The 19,142-nt window shown below is 34.8% G+C and overlaps 1 protein-coding gene across 6 annotated transcripts in view; it reads right to left on the bottom strand.

Moving 5' to 3' along the window:
* The window catches only part of CMSS1 (cms1 ribosomal small subunit homolog), a 167,855-nt gene that overhangs the window by 10,566 nt on the left and 138,147 nt on the right, over positions 1–19,142 (bottom strand). For all 6 annotated transcript variants that reach the window (XM_087937367.1, XM_087937368.1, XM_026700849.2 and 3 more), the window contains exons 3-5: positions 6,123–6,217; positions 5,141–5,224; positions 1,483–1,612 (exon numbers count right to left, since the gene is read on the bottom strand). In XM_087937367.1, the coding sequence (XP_087793493.1) occupies positions 1,483–1,612; positions 5,141–5,224; positions 6,123–6,217 (309 nt within the window). The remainder of the gene's footprint in view (positions 1–1,482; positions 1,613–5,140; positions 5,225–6,122; positions 6,218–19,142) is intronic.

Raw genomic sequence — 19,142 nt, forward strand, 5'->3', positions numbered from 1 at the left:
GGTTAACCATTATGACAAAATATATTGTGCAAACTGTTAAGCCACTAGCCCAACCCAGAAAAGCAAATCCAAGGTGAGTTTCAGACTGTCATCAGCCCTCAGCAACAATATTGCATAGGTATGTTGTCTTACTTCCCTTAATGGGATTTCTTTAGTGATTAAAAAACAGTCTAAATACAAACCCCACACATACATAGGCTAAATGTAAATAAAAGATTGAACCTTGCTTCTTATAAATATCCATGAACAGGAGCAGGACAACTCTATCATAAAAACTTTACGTGGAAGCATTCTTAAATATCTCTAATAGCTGGTTATGAAAATTTGAGAATTATTCCAAAACATTTTTTTTCATTTTCAGTCATGTTGTTCTGTGATTTATAAAGTATTTTGTTAGCTAAATAAAATAAGTATTCACATACTGCTCTTCATATACATTCCAGGACAATTTATTTAATAACAGAATAAAAGTATAAATCCATGACATATATAGCAAATCAGCATGGAGAACAATAATGAATTATGCAAATATAAGGAGATCACAATCTTCTACCAGACTCTCTTGATATTCATATATTTTCTTCATGCAGAAATTCCAGCAAATCTTTCTTTCATTGATATTACCGTAAAATAATATCTTATTCCAAGATTTGTCACGCTATTGGGTACTAAAAAGAAAAAAGCTAATAGAAATCAAGTATTGATCCTGTATAGCAGGGGTGTCAAACTTGCGGCCTATTGGCCAGATGCGACACGCGCTGGCCACCCCCACCCCTGGTTTAGCGAAGGGGGGAAAGTCACGATATGCCATGTGATGACAATGTGATGATGTGAGTTTGACACCGCTGCTATATAGCAATGTAATAGGGCAAACTGATTACAGGACACTGATTAATTCATTGCTTTATGGTGCATTAAGGTGCAAAATGGTGGAGCAAATTAGCTGCACGTCTTCTAGTCACAAAATAACTCTATTTTGCTTTGCTAATTTAAATTTTATTCTATGCCTCAATTAAGTGATTCCAAAACTTTGATCAATTAAATAAATTAGATCAATTAAAAATATCTGAGCTATCAATTGAAAAGCCCTTGTTTATATTTATATAGAGTTTTATTCATTTAAAGTCCCTGCTGCCAGGCATAAGATAGCACAAGTTAGTGGTATTGAATATGAATGCTTGTCTCTCTATATATGTGAATGGTACAATTTTTATGATTATGCTAATGATAAATGTTCTGTCGAAACCACATAGCCATCATATCTCCATGTCTATATAGAGTATTAGTTCACACAAACACTTTGAAAAGCAGCATCTGAAAAGTGTGGGAGCTACCAGAAGGTATGTTTTGTTTATTTTTTTTTGGTCAAACAATACTCAGAAACCACACACAAATAATACTTCATAAGAAAGAAATGTTGTTACAAACTTTTTTTAAAATTTAATATCCTGAATAATACCTCACTAATTTTCTCCTTATTACCTGGCAGTTTTAATTCTTCTAGTTCAATCACAGAACGTTTGGCTCCAAAATGTTCATTGAGCATTTTTTGTACATCTGCTGGGACACCTGGCTTTGGTACAGTTTCTGTGAGAAGATCAGAAATTTTTTTCTAAAAAAGGAAAGGAAAAAAGAAAGGCATAATCCATATGATATGGAGCCAACAAATACATTTCAATTTTTTCATTTGCTTCTAAACTGGACAATGATAGCCATTTATATCCCAATACTTGAAAAATGTTATAGCTTACAACAACAAAAATAGATTCAGTCTTGAAAAAATAACATGAATGACAATAAAATGATAATAAAAAACAAAACATGAACAGTGCATATCTTCATTAATAGCCTGAAGAATGTGCAGCCTTCTCTGTTTCTATCATCCACACAGATGTTTTCTGAATTGCTTACCATGTTTGTTGCCAGCTTTCCTGATTCTGCCATTATGTAGATGTGGGAAAGTGCCTATTGGGGGAAAAATTATTTCCAGCAACCATAGTGGGAGCTCCCTAAGAGTGATAGGTGCTTCACAGCTGCAAAGTGTCTAGAGGAGAGGAACTTTTAAACTTATAAGATTTTGTTAATGTACATTTATAATAAAGTAATAGTAGTTCGATTGCTTTGTTTCCTATCTGATATATCTGGGAAGGTTGACATCAATTTTGCAAGTTTTAAAATACAAAGTTCCCATTGTATCCTTTATAGTCTGAGAAGTTAGGCAGCTTCAGACTATATCCATTCTTATTTAATGGTTCTCTAGGCAACACCTCTTCACTCCCTTTCTCAAATCTTTCTTATATACCATGGATGCTATTGTCACTTGTGCATCATTGAGAATGTTTAGGGATTGTTTCACAGATAATAGGATTGAGACTCTGGTTAAAATTGGATCTTCTGGAATAGTTGGAATTATTGCTTCTGCACTGCCTCCCTACCTCAGTTGCTGGATTCTATTGCCAGGCTGAGGTTGTTGGTCCTTGGGGACTATAACTTGCAACCTACTGATAGTAAATCTGGAGTGGTTCAGGAATCCATGACTTTTTCAAAATGATAGAGGACCCAATGTATACCTGCTGTATGTGTGTGTCACACATTAGATATGGTTTTTGCCTCAGGACAGTTATAGTGCGAGCTGACATTGGAAACATTACCATCAGTCCATTACCATGGAGAGATTGGGTTCTTCTCTGGCTCACTGAGATCACCCAACGCTACAGGGAGCCATAGTCTGTTAGGGTGGCCTACCTACAGGACTAATGGATCCTACTGGATTCCATACGGCATGTTTTCCCTACGGTTTTCCCTGAAGATCTATCTAGCGGTTCGGTTGAAGCCTTGGTTGAATAGGCAAGTGACTGAGGTCCTGAGCACCACTGAAGAAAGACGAAGAGTGAATCTGACCAAACATTTAGACATATTAGGGCCTACATCATAGCAATAAGGACGACAAAATGTATTTGGCTGGGCAACACCTATTTGCTCTAAATCAGGGGTCGCCAACCTTTTGGACCTCAGGGACCACCAAACTCATAATTTTAAATCCCACGGACCAGAGACCCTGGCAAAATCCCCCCAAAAGTCTGCAGGAAAATTCCCCAACCCGTTTTCCTACTGATCGATCATTCTTTATTTGGGATCACAGCAGGGATGGGATGCTACTGGTTTGGCCTGGTTCTATAGAATTGGTAGCTGTGAAGAGCAGCTGACACCGAACCGGTTTGGTGTTTGGCTCACCCACCTGCCCAGGCTCTAGGCTATCCTTTATTCTCTGCTTTTCCCTCCTCAGCTGCTTTGCGCGGCACAGCTGAGGTTGAAAAGCAGGAAACAAGAGGATTTTCAAATGTGGCGCACCCGCACGCAGGGCTTGTCAGCTGCCCAGCACAGCTGATGATTTCTTGCAAACGCTGCACACACGCGTGTTATGATTGTCCACAGTTCGGAGAACCGGCAAATCGCTCCACTGGCTGGCCCCTCCCCTCCTACTCACTCCTTACCTGGCATTCGAGCTATCCAACTTGCCTGGTTTGGTAAGTTACTATTTTTCTTTTTTCTTTTCCCGACCATCAGCTGTTCTGCCCTGCCAGGAGATTTAGATTAGCTAGAAAGCAGGAAATCCTTGGATTTCTTGCTTTCTAACTAATATAAAAGCAGAGCCGAACCTTTTTAGGACTGAAGCTTTTCAGTGCAGACTTAGGTAGCCAACTGCAGATAGATAGATCTCTAAGTGAATTTGTGATTCTATGAGCAACTCAATCTGCCTGCCTGTTTTTTTCTGATTTTGGGTAAAAGTTGCTCTTTTTTATAAAAAAATAAATATTTACATAAATATTTATAATATTTACATACAAGCCATGCCCACCCAGTCACATGACCACCAAGCCACACCCACAAAACCGGTTGTTAAGAAATTTGAATCCCACCACTGGATCACAGGATACCATCTCCAGCTCCGTTCTCAGGGGGAGAAAGACTTTTGGCTTCATGCAAGAAAAGCAGCAGAAGCAGCGGAAGTCTTTCTTTCTCTCCCCCAAACTCCGCCAGAAGTGAGTTTTTGCCAGTGCAACCTCTTGGAGCAGGATGCCTTGTAGGGTCCCAAAGACTCATTTCTGGTGGAGTTTGGGAGAAAGAAAAAAAGACTTTTGCTGCTTTCCTTGCGTGCAGCCAAAAGCAGAAGAAGAAAGAAGCAGCCCAGTGTCCAGGCGAGGTGTGTGGGGCGAGTGGGACAAGTTCTCCAACTCTGCCTTTTCCTCCCTCCCCTCACTACCTCATGTTGTTTGCAATGCAAGTGACACAAGCCTTGTGTTCCGTGCAGCCTGTATTAATTGCTTTGGGGAGTACTTTGGGGGTGACATTTCTCTGTGGCCCACCAAAATTTTCTCATGGACCACCAGTAGTCCCCAGCCCACTGGTTGGCAACCACTGTTCTAAATGACTATTCTATGCTTTTTAATATTTACTCCTCTTGAATTAACAGGAGGAGGAAGATTTGTTAGATATATTTACTGCCTTGAGTAATTTGTAAAAATAAGGCAAATATAAATAAATAATTGCAATGCATAATATTCCATACAATATTGCCTCTGCTTCCCATCATGCTTTTGGTCAAATGAAGCTTTTATACATCACTTTTTAACAATGGGATGAAGCGCACATGAGATTTCCATGCACTGAGTCATGTTATGGTCAGTAGTGCAACCAATTTTACCCCAAATGTGCAAATTAGGAAGTCTGGGAATATATGTAGTGATAAATATATCAGCAATCCCTGAGATGCTTTTTACTAAGAATGGCAAAATATGACTAAAAGACTCAGAAAAATAATATATTTATTTTTATATTAGATATACAAATATACATATAGATTACATTCCAAGTTCAGTTCCATTTAGAATAGGATTTTGGACAGAATATTTTAGATTAGACTACAACTGTATTTTTCCTTGAACTGAAGGGAGAATGAAAAGTGACAGAAGAAATATAAATGATATTGAGACTAGTTAATACATTATTTTAAACAAACATTATGAAATAAAAAATATGGATGATTTCACTGAGAGTTATACTTAATTTACCATCATCATTATATCAAAATGTAGCATAAAAATTAAAATATTCATTGAAAATATTAATCAAGAATTACCTTTCTTTTTCTCTTTGGCTTCATTTCAATTTCTTTTTCATCCTTAGATTTCTCTTTCTCAACATTGAGGAAGCATTCTGTAGGCTGGCAGAAGAAAAAAAAATGTAGATTATGAGCTGGCATTTGGAAGAACTTTAAAATACAAAGACAATGTTATGGCATGTACATGGCAGCCAAGACTTTATAATTTTTGAAATCATGTTCTTTTGCTATTAAGATAAACAGAAGAACAGAAACTATTCCATGGCTATAGTCACAAAAAATGATCATAACAACATTCACCTAATATATTGTTATCAGTTAGTGAACAGAATGTATCAAATATTACATTTAAAAAAACTATAAGGGATTTTTTAATGCTATAAAGATCTTAGTTTTTGTTGATCTTGGTCTAGCCTAAAAGAGATATTGTTTTAATATGGATCTTGGATTTTGCTTACTGACTTGCTTATTGTATAACTTAATCATAATGCAAAGTAGAATAAAGCTAATATTTGTATTATAATGGCATAATTATTTCACATATTAGAGCTCATAATAAGATAGATCTCTTTTCTTCATTTATCAACAGTCATTTGGGTAAGATGGTTAGATAATCTCTCATGCACTGAAAAAGTCTCGAAAGTGAACTGGGACTGGTCTTGTTCTTCCTTCAAATATACCTTGCAAAGATACCTTCCATGTATGTGTATTCATCAAGAATGAGAAGCAACTATATGCTTGGACATTTTCCACATGGAAACAGATACTTAGCTGAACAATGCATAAATACTTAAGAGTCTTTGCTCAGTGTCTGGCAAGGGTGATGGATTACTTCTGCATTGGTCTTCTTATATAACTTTCTAATATACCCCTTGAATCTTAAACTGAGGTATTCAGGCATTTGAATAGTATACTTTCCATTCAGCAAACAATGACTTCCTTAAATGCTTTTCACTGTGCACTAGATTGCCTTTTATTAGTGAAAATAAAATCAACCAACCTTTTTCCTTTTCTTTGAAGAAATAAGAGTTGAACTTGAAGTCTGTTGAATTGTTTCATTTGTATTAGCACATTCTTCCTCATTATCTGAAAGAGCTAAAGACAAAAGCATATTTCAAAAACACCTTCAGCATTCTATTGTTCTCCTAGCAAATTCTGAGTTCATTGAACTTGGCAACTTGATTGGGTAATTATGAATATGGAAGAAAAACAGACTACTAAGAGTCTTAAAAGACAGTACTTTTAACAAATGTTGTTGAAGTATTCTCTAAGTAAGTAAAAATAGAAATTTTTACAAGAGAAGAAAAACTTTTTTAAAAAATAAGCCAACAATGCTTGACATATTACTTATTGGTTTCAGGACTCACTGAATGTTGACTACAAAAGGAATGGGAGCAGATAGCGGAAAACTGAAAGGATATGGGAGATGATGCACAATAATTTGACCACAAGATGCTATAACCATGTAAGTCAGTTTATAAGTGCCTAAAATGCAGTATTGTGACCTGGGATTGGTGCCACTGTTAACAATGGCATGGTTGGTAATCATAAAGCACCCTTTCTAAGGCTACTTATATTCTTTGCACTATTGCAAATAATAAAATAAATTCTAATTCATTAGATTCTAACATCCTAGAGATTTTCAATAGATTGCAGTATTCTTTCCCAAGCACTGAAAGACATTTGCACTGCTCAGTTCATATGTTGAGTCAACTACTAACCAAAATAGCTATTGCATATGTAACCAAGGAAACCTCTATAGCTTGTAGCTTGCCAAGAAAATCTAACTGCTAACTTTAACATGTCTTCATAGATCTTAACTTGGCAGGTCCAGAAAATAGAAAGGGATACATATCCAAAGCCGAATAATAAATAGCCTCTCCTCCTGTTTACCCTTGTACATGCTTGCTCAAGACCTCTGAAAGGAGATGAGTAACTTCTATGACTGAATTTTCAGAACAATGCACCACCTGTCAATTGCTTATCTTCCCACCAGGCAGCAAAGCACATAAAGTAAGCTCTACTCTTTCATCCTGAAAATACCACAATTACTCAGACAAGCAATAGAGGTCCCTTAAAGGTAAAATAAAAGTTTCTCTTGTACAGTTGTGTCGACTCTAGAGGCAGTGTTCATCTCTGTTTCTTAGCTGAGGAAGACAGCATTGTCCGAAGACACTTCCATGGTCATGTGGCCAGAATAACTATATACCAAGATGCACAGATTGCAGATACTTTCCCATTGAAAGTCTACTCACATTTGTATGCTTTCAAACTGCTAAGCTGACAGGAGCTGGGGCAGGTAATGGGAGCTCACCCCATCACACGGTGCAAAGGTCTCAAACCCAAGCTGTCAGCTTTTCAGCTAACAAGCTCAGTGTCTTTAACCATTGAGCCTTAGTAATATGTAAATATATTTGGCAAAAATGACTACTACTACAGAACCATTATAATAAACTTAGACTCACTTTAGAACAAATCTATGCTCTAAATTTCCATTCTTAATTAGTAGGAAATCCAAATTGCTTACAGTGATTTAATAAAACATAGCAGCCTCCAACATTGGTTCTCAGTCTAAAACTGTATATGTGACACAACATAGAAATAATACTCAATGAATATGATGAACTAGCTTATACTTTGGCAGAAATGAGCATATAATAGACCATTTAATATGACTTCTAATAAACTGTAGTTATATATTGCATAACTTACTACAATTATTGTTCTGCCTTCCTCACCTTGGATTGCAGGTAGTTTCACAATTTAGAGACTGATCAAAATGGCATCTTGTTCTTGCAAGACAAGGCCTTGGAGACATGTATATATAACAAAATATAACTGTATAATGACATCCTATTTCATTTTTTAAATAGTAAACACAATGTACCCTATCTTTTTCAGGACCCTAAAATTATCTTATATATCTGACTATGTATAGTACTCTATTCTGAGTTGCCCAACTGATTGTAGAATATCAATATTTAGTCTTATACCTGGACATTTTATACACACACATATTATAAGCCTTTCTTTACAATGCTAATGCTTCAAATTATATGTTACCTAAAGGTCCTCTTCATGTACGTAATTTATACTGCAAAAAAGTCATCAATCATTAATTGATTTGCATATATACATATAATTTTAAAAATTATAGATACATTTCCTTTCTTTCCCATGTTAATTAACAATTTTGTTGCATTCCTGAAAAAATAATATATTTTACAAAAAAACAGTACTATTCAATCTTATAGTATGGTCCTATTCTTATTCTTTTGCTATTCTGATACTATAAGCAAGAAAAAATCTCAAAGCCAAAACTGTTTTGTGGTATAAAACCAATTTTAATAAAGAGGCAAAAGCTGAAATAATAAAATTGAAACAAATTAATAAAGTACTCTTCCAACTTTCTATATTGTTTTCAAGTATATGATTATGGAATTTTAAATTGTATTTGTTATTCAAACTCCCAAAAGATAAATCAGTACAGTACACAACCCTAGTGATATAGTGGTTAAAGTGCTGTACTCTGTCCACAGCCTGGAATTCGATCTGATGGACCTCAAGGTTGACTCAGCCTTCCATCCTTCAAAGGTTGGTAAAATGAGGATCCAGATTGTTGGGAACGATATGCAAATAATAATGCTTCTACAACGTAAATTGCTTAGAGAGTGCTGTAAAATGCTATGCCGTAGTATATAAGCCTAAATGTTATTCCATTGCTATCTGTAATGTAAGTATTATTCACAAATATAACTCAACAATTAGATGAGTAATCTTACTAGTATTTTGTTATTTTTATTTAAGTTATTGCAATGTTTTTGCCATTTTTCAATGAAATAGTATATCTTTTTCTTAAAAATTGTCATATCCTACTTACTAAGTCTTCCTTCCATTCATTCAACAGCAGATGTTTTTGTCTCCTAAATATAATTGGCTTTGTAAGTTCAGTCAAGTTTCTTCTCCATTTTTAATTGCTACAATTCTCAGTTAATTCCAAATGGATCTCATCAGCCAGAAATGTTGCAAATTAACATGGTTGTAGTTAAAGTAAGACATTTTGCAGACAGATGCCAACTACTCTAAATTTAATATTTCCTAGTTACACTAAAAACTGGGTAGAAAAATACTCAAGAGCAGCTGAAATTTCAAAGGAGCAGAGACTGATTAAGTCTGTCTACATAGCCAGAATTCCATCTTAAATCTCACACGCGCTGCAGACTTTTGGGCTCCCCATGTCAGCAATTTTTCCCCTTTCCAGTCTAGTTCTACTTAATCAGCAGCCTACGGAAAAGCATGGAAGAAGCAGAATGTTTGCATTACTTTGTATCGTGTGTGTGTGTGTGTGTGTGTGTGTTTACAGTTATACTCAATGACTTCAGAACTTTTCCTCCTATTGGACCACCAATGTTACTTTGCTATATAATTTTTTTTTTAAATAGCAAGCAATTTGCTACCATCAATACACATCTTTAAAAAGAAATACTATGTACTCAATCAGTTAAAAAAATGTTGAGAAACTGAAATTTTAAACTTACCTAAATCCGATTTGTAGTTTTCCCCAATTTGTGTCTGACATATTAAACTACAGTTCCAGAATTCTCAGTTGATATGATTGGTGCTGTGTTTCTATGGACTCATATTTTCAAAATGCATCCTATACCTGAAACTGAATTCTGGGGACTAATAGTGTCGCTCCAAAAAAACATCCTATTCATCATGCCCTTTTAAGTCAAATCACACTGTTCAAATGATCTTTCTAAAAGTTGATGTTCTCCTTTCATATCTTTTAAACAATGCAGTAATAGTTTCTCAATGTGCCCTATTTAACAGATAGGGCACATATTATCAACAGACAAGTGCAGCACAATATCTTATGGACTGTAGTACAAATTTGCTTATTGTTACTAGATAAAATGGCTGGCATAGTCCAGTGGAAAGCTTTTCCTTCTATCCAAGCTTAATAAAGCTAGAGAACCAAAAGAGGAAGAAAGGCTAAAGATAATAATCCTTCAAGCATCTCTGTACTGGAAACGACAGAGATAAAAATGACATAGGATGCAATTGTAACATGGATGGTGCTCATACCTATATTTACTTGCAGCAAGCAAATGTTTGCTGCTTGCATTTTGTTCTATTCCTGCTGCAATGAATGACAGGAGAAGAGGTCAGCTTTCCAGCAAAGTTGCCCCTCTCAGTACTTGAAGAGCAAAGCAGGGAAAGGGGTTGGTTTATATTAGGAGTTTCATTTAAATTAGTTCCAGGATTTCTGTATCTCTTCCTTAAAGTGCTATCTTAGAACCTTTAATTTAACACTACTGCTACATCTATGGCTCAAAATACAAATGGAGAATGAAGCATTTCCTAACCAGCTGCTCTAGAGCATTTGAAATAAGTGTCCTTGTAAAGGAAAAGAAATATTAAAGTTTACATCTATAAAGACAAAGGACTTCCCTTTGGTTCACCAGGATTTAAATATGCAGAAAAGGAAATTACCCAGAAGGTTATCTTCTTAAAAATGGTAAGCTTTTATATTCCTATACAATACCCCCCAAATTAATCTATAGAACCATTCTAGATTTACATTCAATGTGAACTCTGTTAATGGAAACTGTATAATTCTAATTCAGATACAACTTTTAAGTTAATTAACAATGTCAAATTTCCATTAATTTATTAAAAAAAACAAATATATGGACATTCTCTTCTGGTGTGTGCATTTTAATAACCTCAGGGGGAAAACTCAAGCCCTTTATTATGTTTGCTATATAATTAATTTAGAATATTATAGTATTGGGAATATTTCTCTTGGAAAGTGAGTATTAGCCTAGACAGGTGTTGTTATTAAACAAATTATCAAAAACTTAGTGATCATAATTTAGTCTTATTTTATTTATATGATTTTATTTGATTTTATTCTATTTTAACTTTTATGTATTGCATTTTTTCTTGATATGTTAATATAAAGCTGTTACAAGTATTTAAAGAAATATCAAAAACTATCAACTATGTTATTTTATAAAAGTCCTTTTCCCCTCTCCAACTAATGATTTACAAATAATCCTTTTAATTATGATGATACTTATAACAACTTATTTTAACTCCTAGTCAAGAACTAGTAGTTATATGATGGGAAGATTCTAAACAATATCCAATTTAGGAAATTAAATCAATTTCATACTAGAGTTTAGGCTTAGTTTGTATATATTTCTTTCCAAAATTTCCTATTTAGGGAGACAGTGATACATTCTGGTTTGCCGTAATGCTTTTCACTACCTTTGATTTCTATTTCCCATATCCCCGTCCAAGTTTATTAAATGTGAACAAGGAAAATATGCAGTATGCTCATGAATATTAGGGATTGTTCATCGTTCAAATTGTTAATGGGCCATGAGTGAATTTCAGTGGCAGTATCTTTTTTAATTCTAGAGATCCAGAATAATATTATTCATTTGGAAAAGTTAAATTTGTGTAATTAAAAGTAAATTTGTTGCTTATTAGACTTCTCAATAGATTCTGCTAGCAGGAAGCTGGAAGAGATTTAATGCCTTCTTACATCTTGTTGAAGGCATGCCAAAATACAGCACTGATGGTATTGTGACCATACCTGGTGACAGTGAATTCATAACTTAATAATGCATTATATAATGACCTACTTCTTTTGAATTGTCCTTAACCATTTCACATTTATTTCACTATTATACCTTAACATCTATTACTGTAAGAAAGAAAATTATTCTTCTTTATTTTCTGTGACATCATTTATATCTAGCTACTGTATCTTTCAATATCTGCCTCCTTGCAAAGTCTAATCATTGAAGGCAAAGCAGACACAATCAACAGAGGGCTTCCTAAATAGACTTATTTCTAAGGGAAATACATATTTATGAATTATTGAGTTCAGTGATAATCAGGTGGTTGTGATTCCTACAGGAATAATATCAATTATGACAGGGCAATACAGGTTAAAGTCCATCTGAGTCGATCAGAAAACCACTGGGTAATTTTCATGCCTATAGTTTGCTTGACATAGAAAAGGGAATGTCTGATGTTTGATGGAGATTGGGTAGAAATGATGGAGCATCATGGAAGAAGTAATACAGGTAGTCCTTGTTTAGTAATCACCATTTGGACTGGCAATTCCCTTGTTTAGTGAAATATTTGCTAAGTGAAATTATGACTATGCTTATTATCTTATTTCACTTTTCCTTTGTTTTATAGACCTTCAAAGGTTATAAATGTTAGGGCATGTAGAAAAGCTACTTTTCCATCATGTAACCACAAACAATTGCTAAATGGGGTAGTTGCTGTTTGGGTTAGAATCATTTTAAAAAAGAGCAATCTACACTATTTTTTATATATTTTCTTCATTTTGTGTGATATCAGACCTAACAATACTTTAAAGCATACTAGCATATGATCGAATTATTACCTTACCTTAGCAATAACAGACAAAGGAATAGACAGAAGGAACAGTGGATAAGTAAAGGTAAAAAACTTGATTTCTAGCTCAAGTTTTCTATCGTTTCTTGATTTTGTCTGTGTAATTATATCATTAGGCCATTTTGATGAATAAATCTTTAACTTTGGAGATGCCATTCAAATGTGACTTAGTGAAATTATTGTTTTCAGGTCAAAATAGTTTGAAATATTATGGTATTAGTATGTAACAACTGTTGTTGTTTTGTAGTAATTTAAAACTGTGCCTGGTGAAACATTTTGAAACCTCTTGCAAATGTCAAAAATATCCCAAATATTTGTATGTTATTTTATTACTCCTATTAAGTTAGCTTGGAATACTCAAATCTGCTATAAAGTTGCATTGTGACATGAAGTACTCTATACAAAATCATTTGCCAATTTTTAAAATTTATTCCTGGTTCACATTTTATCAAAGGAGCACTTAAATTCTCCACTCAGAAATGTTCCTTCCAAACCTCAGAATACTTAAGGAATTACTTAGGGAACTATAAACATGAACTATGTATGATGTCAGAATAAGGCATGCACATTTAAGGGCCATCTCTTATGATGTTTGCCTGCAGTTCTGCATTGTCAGAGTTAAAATATTGATGTCAACCAACTTGCAATCAGCACACAGTACCATACCCTCACTCTGCTATTCTTTCCATAGATAACTTATTCTGCTGTGACATGCATATGTAATTCCACTGCAATGTTATGTTTATTTAACTTTATTTTGCCACCGAAGGTAAAGAAGTCTGAAGACAGCATTTATGCATATTTACAAAAAATTGTGTCAGTCCTATTCCAGTCAGTTCTTCACAACATCTGCTAATTAATCTTCAATCAAAATGAGTTTTGAATTGCCCTTTGGTACTTAAGGGTCTACAATAAATAATGATGAATAAATGGTTTCACTATTATAGTTTTGGTGGAAATTCACAAAACTAGAAAGTGAAAAGCAACAAAACATGGACATAAGCTCCTAAGGCATCAGGTAATATGCCAGCTTTAGGTGTTAGTCATGACTTTGGCACTTAATGGCAGAACCAGTTCTGTCCATACTATATGAGAAATGAATACATGAATAAATAAAAATTCTTTATGGTTACTATTCAGTTGAAATAAAGCAAAATGATTTTCAGGTTATATCCTTAAGAATGAAATTACTCTTCTATAAAACATAAACTTTTAAGGCAGTGGTTGCCAACCAGTGGGTTATGGCCCACTTGTGGTCCGGGAGAAAATTTTGGTGGTCTGCAGAGAAATGTCACCCTCAGAGCACCCCCCCCAAAGCAATTAATCCAGGCTACGTGGGAACACAAGGCTGCGCCACCCACATTGCCCGTGGAAACCCTCCCTGCCCACTCACTCCTTACCTAGCAAATTTGCCTGCTGAGTTGCTATTTTTCCTTTTTTTCCCCTGACCATCAGCTGTTCTGCTGTGCTGGGAGATTTAGATTAGCTAGAAAGCAGGAAATCATTGGATTTCTTCTTACTAGTTAATCTTTAGGTCTTCGGCTCTGCTTTTAAGCAGAGCCAAACCTTCCTTAGGACTGAAGCTTCTATTATTCATTGCAGACTCAGGTAGCCGATGGCAGAAAGATAGATCTCTGAATGAATCTGTAAATCTTTGAGCAACTCAATCTGCCTGCCTGCTTTGCCTGATTTTGGGTAAAAGTTGCTCCTTTTTAAAATAAAAAATTCAATATTTACATAAATATTTATATTTACATACAAGGCATGCCCAGCCAGTCGTATGACCATCAAGCCACACCCACAAATTAGGCCACACCCACATAATCAGTTAAGAAATCTGAATCCCACCCCTGCCTCTGTATGTTTGTGTATGTGTGTATATGTCTCTCTGTCTCACACACACACACACACACCAACTTCAGCAAGCCATCGTCAGTCAAAATTTACATTAGTGGTCCTCGGGATTTAAAATTATGAGTTCGGTGGTCCCTGAGGTCCAAAAGGTTGGAGACCCCTGTTTTAAGGAACAACTGCACACTAATTTCAACTGCTGTTTTTAATTTATTCATGGAAGATAAAATATGTAAATTGAGAGAAATTACTTGCAAATATTTGTTAATTTTGTCTCCCAGTCTGACAGTACTAACAATAATATGTTAGAACTGGATTTTGCACTTAGTATTTCTGTAAGAAATAAATGTTTGTGGTTCTAAGGTTTAAAGAGAATACAATGTATAAAGCTAAAATTTCAAAGAATTGAATTATGACAGGAGAGCATGGTGTTCAGCTTCCCTACTTTGAGACTGTTTCTGCAGAGGTTTACAAACTCCAACCATTCACATTTATTTATTTTTTCCAAACTGACCTTCCAGCCAAGACCTTAGTTCAAATTTCAGAGTAGCTGAATTGATGCTTTTAACACCTGTTATTTAGTTTAAGTCTTCCCAGGACTTTAATGAAGCTGCTGCTGTTATGATTATTATATCTACCTAAGTAACTAACAACAGAGTATTTCCCATCTGGAAAAGCTGAAAGCAATAGTAGAAGGAAGCAACTTCCTAAATGCCTTTGACTCAAAAAATATGTATTTCTCAAATTCTCTTTTATATAGAATTAGCAAAAAAAGTGAGCACAATATTTTAACAAAGTGACAAAGATCTTATTATAAAAATGGAATCAAATTTTTAAGGGAGAAATTCTTAAGTTTTTTTTTTAGACTGTGAAGATGTTATCGGTCCCTTCGTAGACCTGGATTAACTCAGTGTACAGTATGACTGTTCAGTCTCTATGAATGAAATAAGTTCTCTTGGCATTACAAGTTTCTTTTTGTGTATTCTTTCTTTTTATAATAGATACAGTGCAGAAATGTCATTTTAAAACATATGAAATCTACTGCCTTTTGAACTTAATGGGGAAAGTATAAACAGATAAAAATTATAAACCATTTCCAATAGAGAAACAACTTAGAATCATATGCCTTAATATGGAAAAGGTTGCGTCCACTAGTGGGAATTTTCTAGTAGCTCCAAGGCATAAAATAAAATAATGTGGACATATTTCTAATTCTAAAAAAGCCAACCTGCAAAAAGAAAAATAATGTAGGAAAGCCCTCTTGAGACTGTAAACAACTTATGCCTACTTTGTGCTTTGGTAAGATTTGTCTTACAACCATGGGGACTGTACAATTTCTAACATTAAAGCCATTACTTGTATTCAACCCCTGTAGACTTGTTATAGCATAAAAGATCAAGGAAAAAGTTATCTCAGGACTGGGACTATTTCTCATGTTAACAAGAGATTGTTCTTAATATAAAATGGAGCTTCATTGAGACTAAGAGAGGAATAGATAAAAATATTGGAGGCAATATTGTTATCCAACCAAAGATCACCATTCATGGCATCTCTGTGTCTTCTAAACCACAAAATGATACCTATAGTGTTTTTACAGCTAACTTGAAAGCCTGAAAGATTAGTAAGACATGTTCTAAACAAGTGCAAATACAGCACAGTGAAGTCATCTTACTGTACACTGATTAGTTGATTAACCCGTGAAGTTGATTAACCCGTGGCCAAGTTATCTAAAAATAAAAAAGTAAAGTACTTGATGGGACATCTTATATTGCTAGCGAAGTGTCTGTAAGGTTAAGAGAAGTTGCATGTGCTCTATTTCAAATAGTAATTGGCATGTTTTGACTGGTGTTATCATCTATTCTGGAATGATCAAAAGAATAAGTTCATAATCTCTGAATAATTTACAGACAATTACATCAGTATCAGCTGGTGGGGACTGCAAGATGAGCCTTTTCTGCAGTAGCCCCTGCTCTGTGGAATATCCTCCACTCTGACATTAAAATGATCCCAACCTGTTGGCCTTTTGTAAGGATTTAAAAATGTAGCTGTGTTCCCAGGCATGAAGTGCTAAGCCTGGGCATTGAATGTGTTAAGGGCCCTTTTCTTGACTTTAATGTTAATTGCCAAGTATTTTGGCTGCTGTGTAACACAGAAACACAGATAACTGATGGTAGGAAAAAATACATAATGATCCATTGAGTCTGTTATTTACGTTTATGTTATTTCATTTCATCTCATTTATTTTTGTTGGATGATGTAGATCAGGGTTGTCAAACTCAAGGCCCACAAGCCAGATCCGACCTGCAGGGTGTTTAGTTTTGGCCTGCAGTGCCACCCTGGAAACCAAAGGACCAGCTCGTGGTAACTCTGCCAGCGAAAATGGAGTCCTCCCAAGCTCTGTTTTCACTAGCAGAGCACTTGGCCACTGCAGGCGTCCCCGACACAAGTGACATCAAACTGACCACGTCCACCCTGGCCATGCACACCTGTCCCCCAAGGTTAAACATAACCCTGATGTAGCTGTCAATGAAATCGAGTTTGACAAGCCTGATGTAGATAATGGAAAGTATCTCAAACATATTTAAACTCAGTTACTGATGACTGATCTACTACTTTGGCTGGAAGATGATTCCAAGCTTCCATTACACTTTCTGTGAAGTAATACTTTCTAACATTACTTTTGAACTTCCTTCCTGTTACTTTTAGATTATGCCCACATGGTCTTGATTTTTATTTAACATTGAAAATACTGTCTTTTAAAACCTTATTTACATCCTTAATATATATAAATGTTTTAATCATTCCCCCGCTTTCCCTCCTGACTGCAAGCTGTACATATTCAGGTGCTCCAATCTCTCCTGATATGTTTTGTCCCTTAAACTATGCACCATTTTTGTTGCCTATCTCTAGACTTGTTCAATCTTATCTTTCTTTTAAGTGAGGTCTCCAGAACTGAAAACCAAATAGGAATCTGACTAAAACCCTCCGTAGAGAGATTAGGACCTGCTCTTTCCTAGGGTTCCCGCCAGTGATGCAGGCCAAATTTTAATAAATATCTAAGTATATTTATCTTGGATCTTTTTACTGAATGAATAAATAAATAGATAGCTTATTGAACATATAACTTTATAAGGAGTTAAGAAAAATTCAGCCCTTAAAATTAGTTGATTACATTTACAGAGATGAAAAGGTCTAGTAAGTCTGCAACCTTATTGAAACATAGGTACAAACATCAATTTTCACTTAGAATATATACAGCTGTCAATAGTAAAAGTGGCCAAGAAGGCCAGTATTGTATAGCAGAACTGTTCAACCCAGGTCTGTTGATAAATTGCACTAGCAAGTATACACTCAGATCAGTTAATCCTTTAATAACATTTAGAGGTTGACATCTTCCAAGAAGCAGTCAGCCATCAGTGCAACGGCTTTAAACCAAAGATACACACTTAAAGTTGTATGCTGCCCAATGTTATTTTTAATCTGATTAGAGAAGGAATTATTACTAGGACTGTGTAGTACAAACTGCATTTCATTTTTTTTTTCGTAAAGTTTAAATTATACTTTAATTTTGAATTTGAATTATATTCATTGTTTGCATGGCTTGCCTGCCTGTCAAGTCAAGAGCACCCTGAAAAGGTTGTGTACTGTTTTAAACTCCCCATGTCGGATAAATGTTATGTATTTGAATTTGATGTCTTCCCTGGAAACCTATAGTGGGAATGGCAAGGTGTTAGCATTATATAACTATCTTTAATTTATTTTTCTACAATTTTTATTACATATTTCTAGAAGTGCAGAGTTCTTGTAGCTGTCTAAGCATACCCAAATTCATTCCAAATCTGTCTGTGATAAGGGAGATTTAAGTTTGTTCAGTTGATTAATATCTTACCCTTAGCATTTCATGTGATATGTTGTTGCATGTTGGCCCCTGGCAAACTCAATATTTTAAAGCTAGCTAACAAAATAGCAAAATCTAAATATAGAATGTAAGCATTTGCAGAGAGGAGGATTCCTCTCATAGTATATAGGTCAGCAATGAATTCCCCATGTTCCCATTTTTTCTTAGAACTGCCATATATATGGATATCAGCTGTGGAACTAGAATCTATGTTGAAAGTATATGTAACCTGAACTCTTACTATAGATACTAGTTTTAGAACTTGAATCCTGTTAATCACATTGTAAAATTTAATATATTTATGGATCTATTCCAATCAAAATCCCACACCTGCACAGTTGGCTCCCATTTTTCTCTCTATTCTATATAATTTTAATAATGCAGTGGCATCCATCTGTCATTGTAGAACTATAAAACACTGAGAAATATTTAATTTTAAATTAGTTTTAAAGAATAGAAATCTAAAAATACTAAATTTAAACAGCAGAGTATTGAAAATACAAATTCTTAGTTTATTTTAATGTGAGACCCCAGCTATTTGTCAATCATGGTCATAATTTAATGATTTATACAAACCCAATTGGTTCTAATAAACTATAAAGGGTGATTACTGAAACATGGAAATCTCTCAATGAGCATTATATTTCCTAAACATTAATGTGAATAGGTATAGTGAATAAAAGTGGTTTTCCATTCAGAGCCACAGAAGAGAGACCATCTGTATGCTTTCCAGTGAGCATAAATTATCCTGACTACAGCAGAAGAACTATGAAAATAGAAATTCCAATATATTATGATAATTGACCAAGTGTGTATTTTATTTTCCAG

Source organism: Pseudonaja textilis, chromosome 7, assembly GCF_049901715.1.
Source record: "Pseudonaja textilis isolate UNSWEBS1 chromosome 7, rPseTex1.2, whole genome shotgun sequence".
In the NCBI taxonomy this organism is placed as follows: Eukaryota; Metazoa; Chordata; class Lepidosauria; order Squamata; family Elapidae; genus Pseudonaja; species Pseudonaja textilis.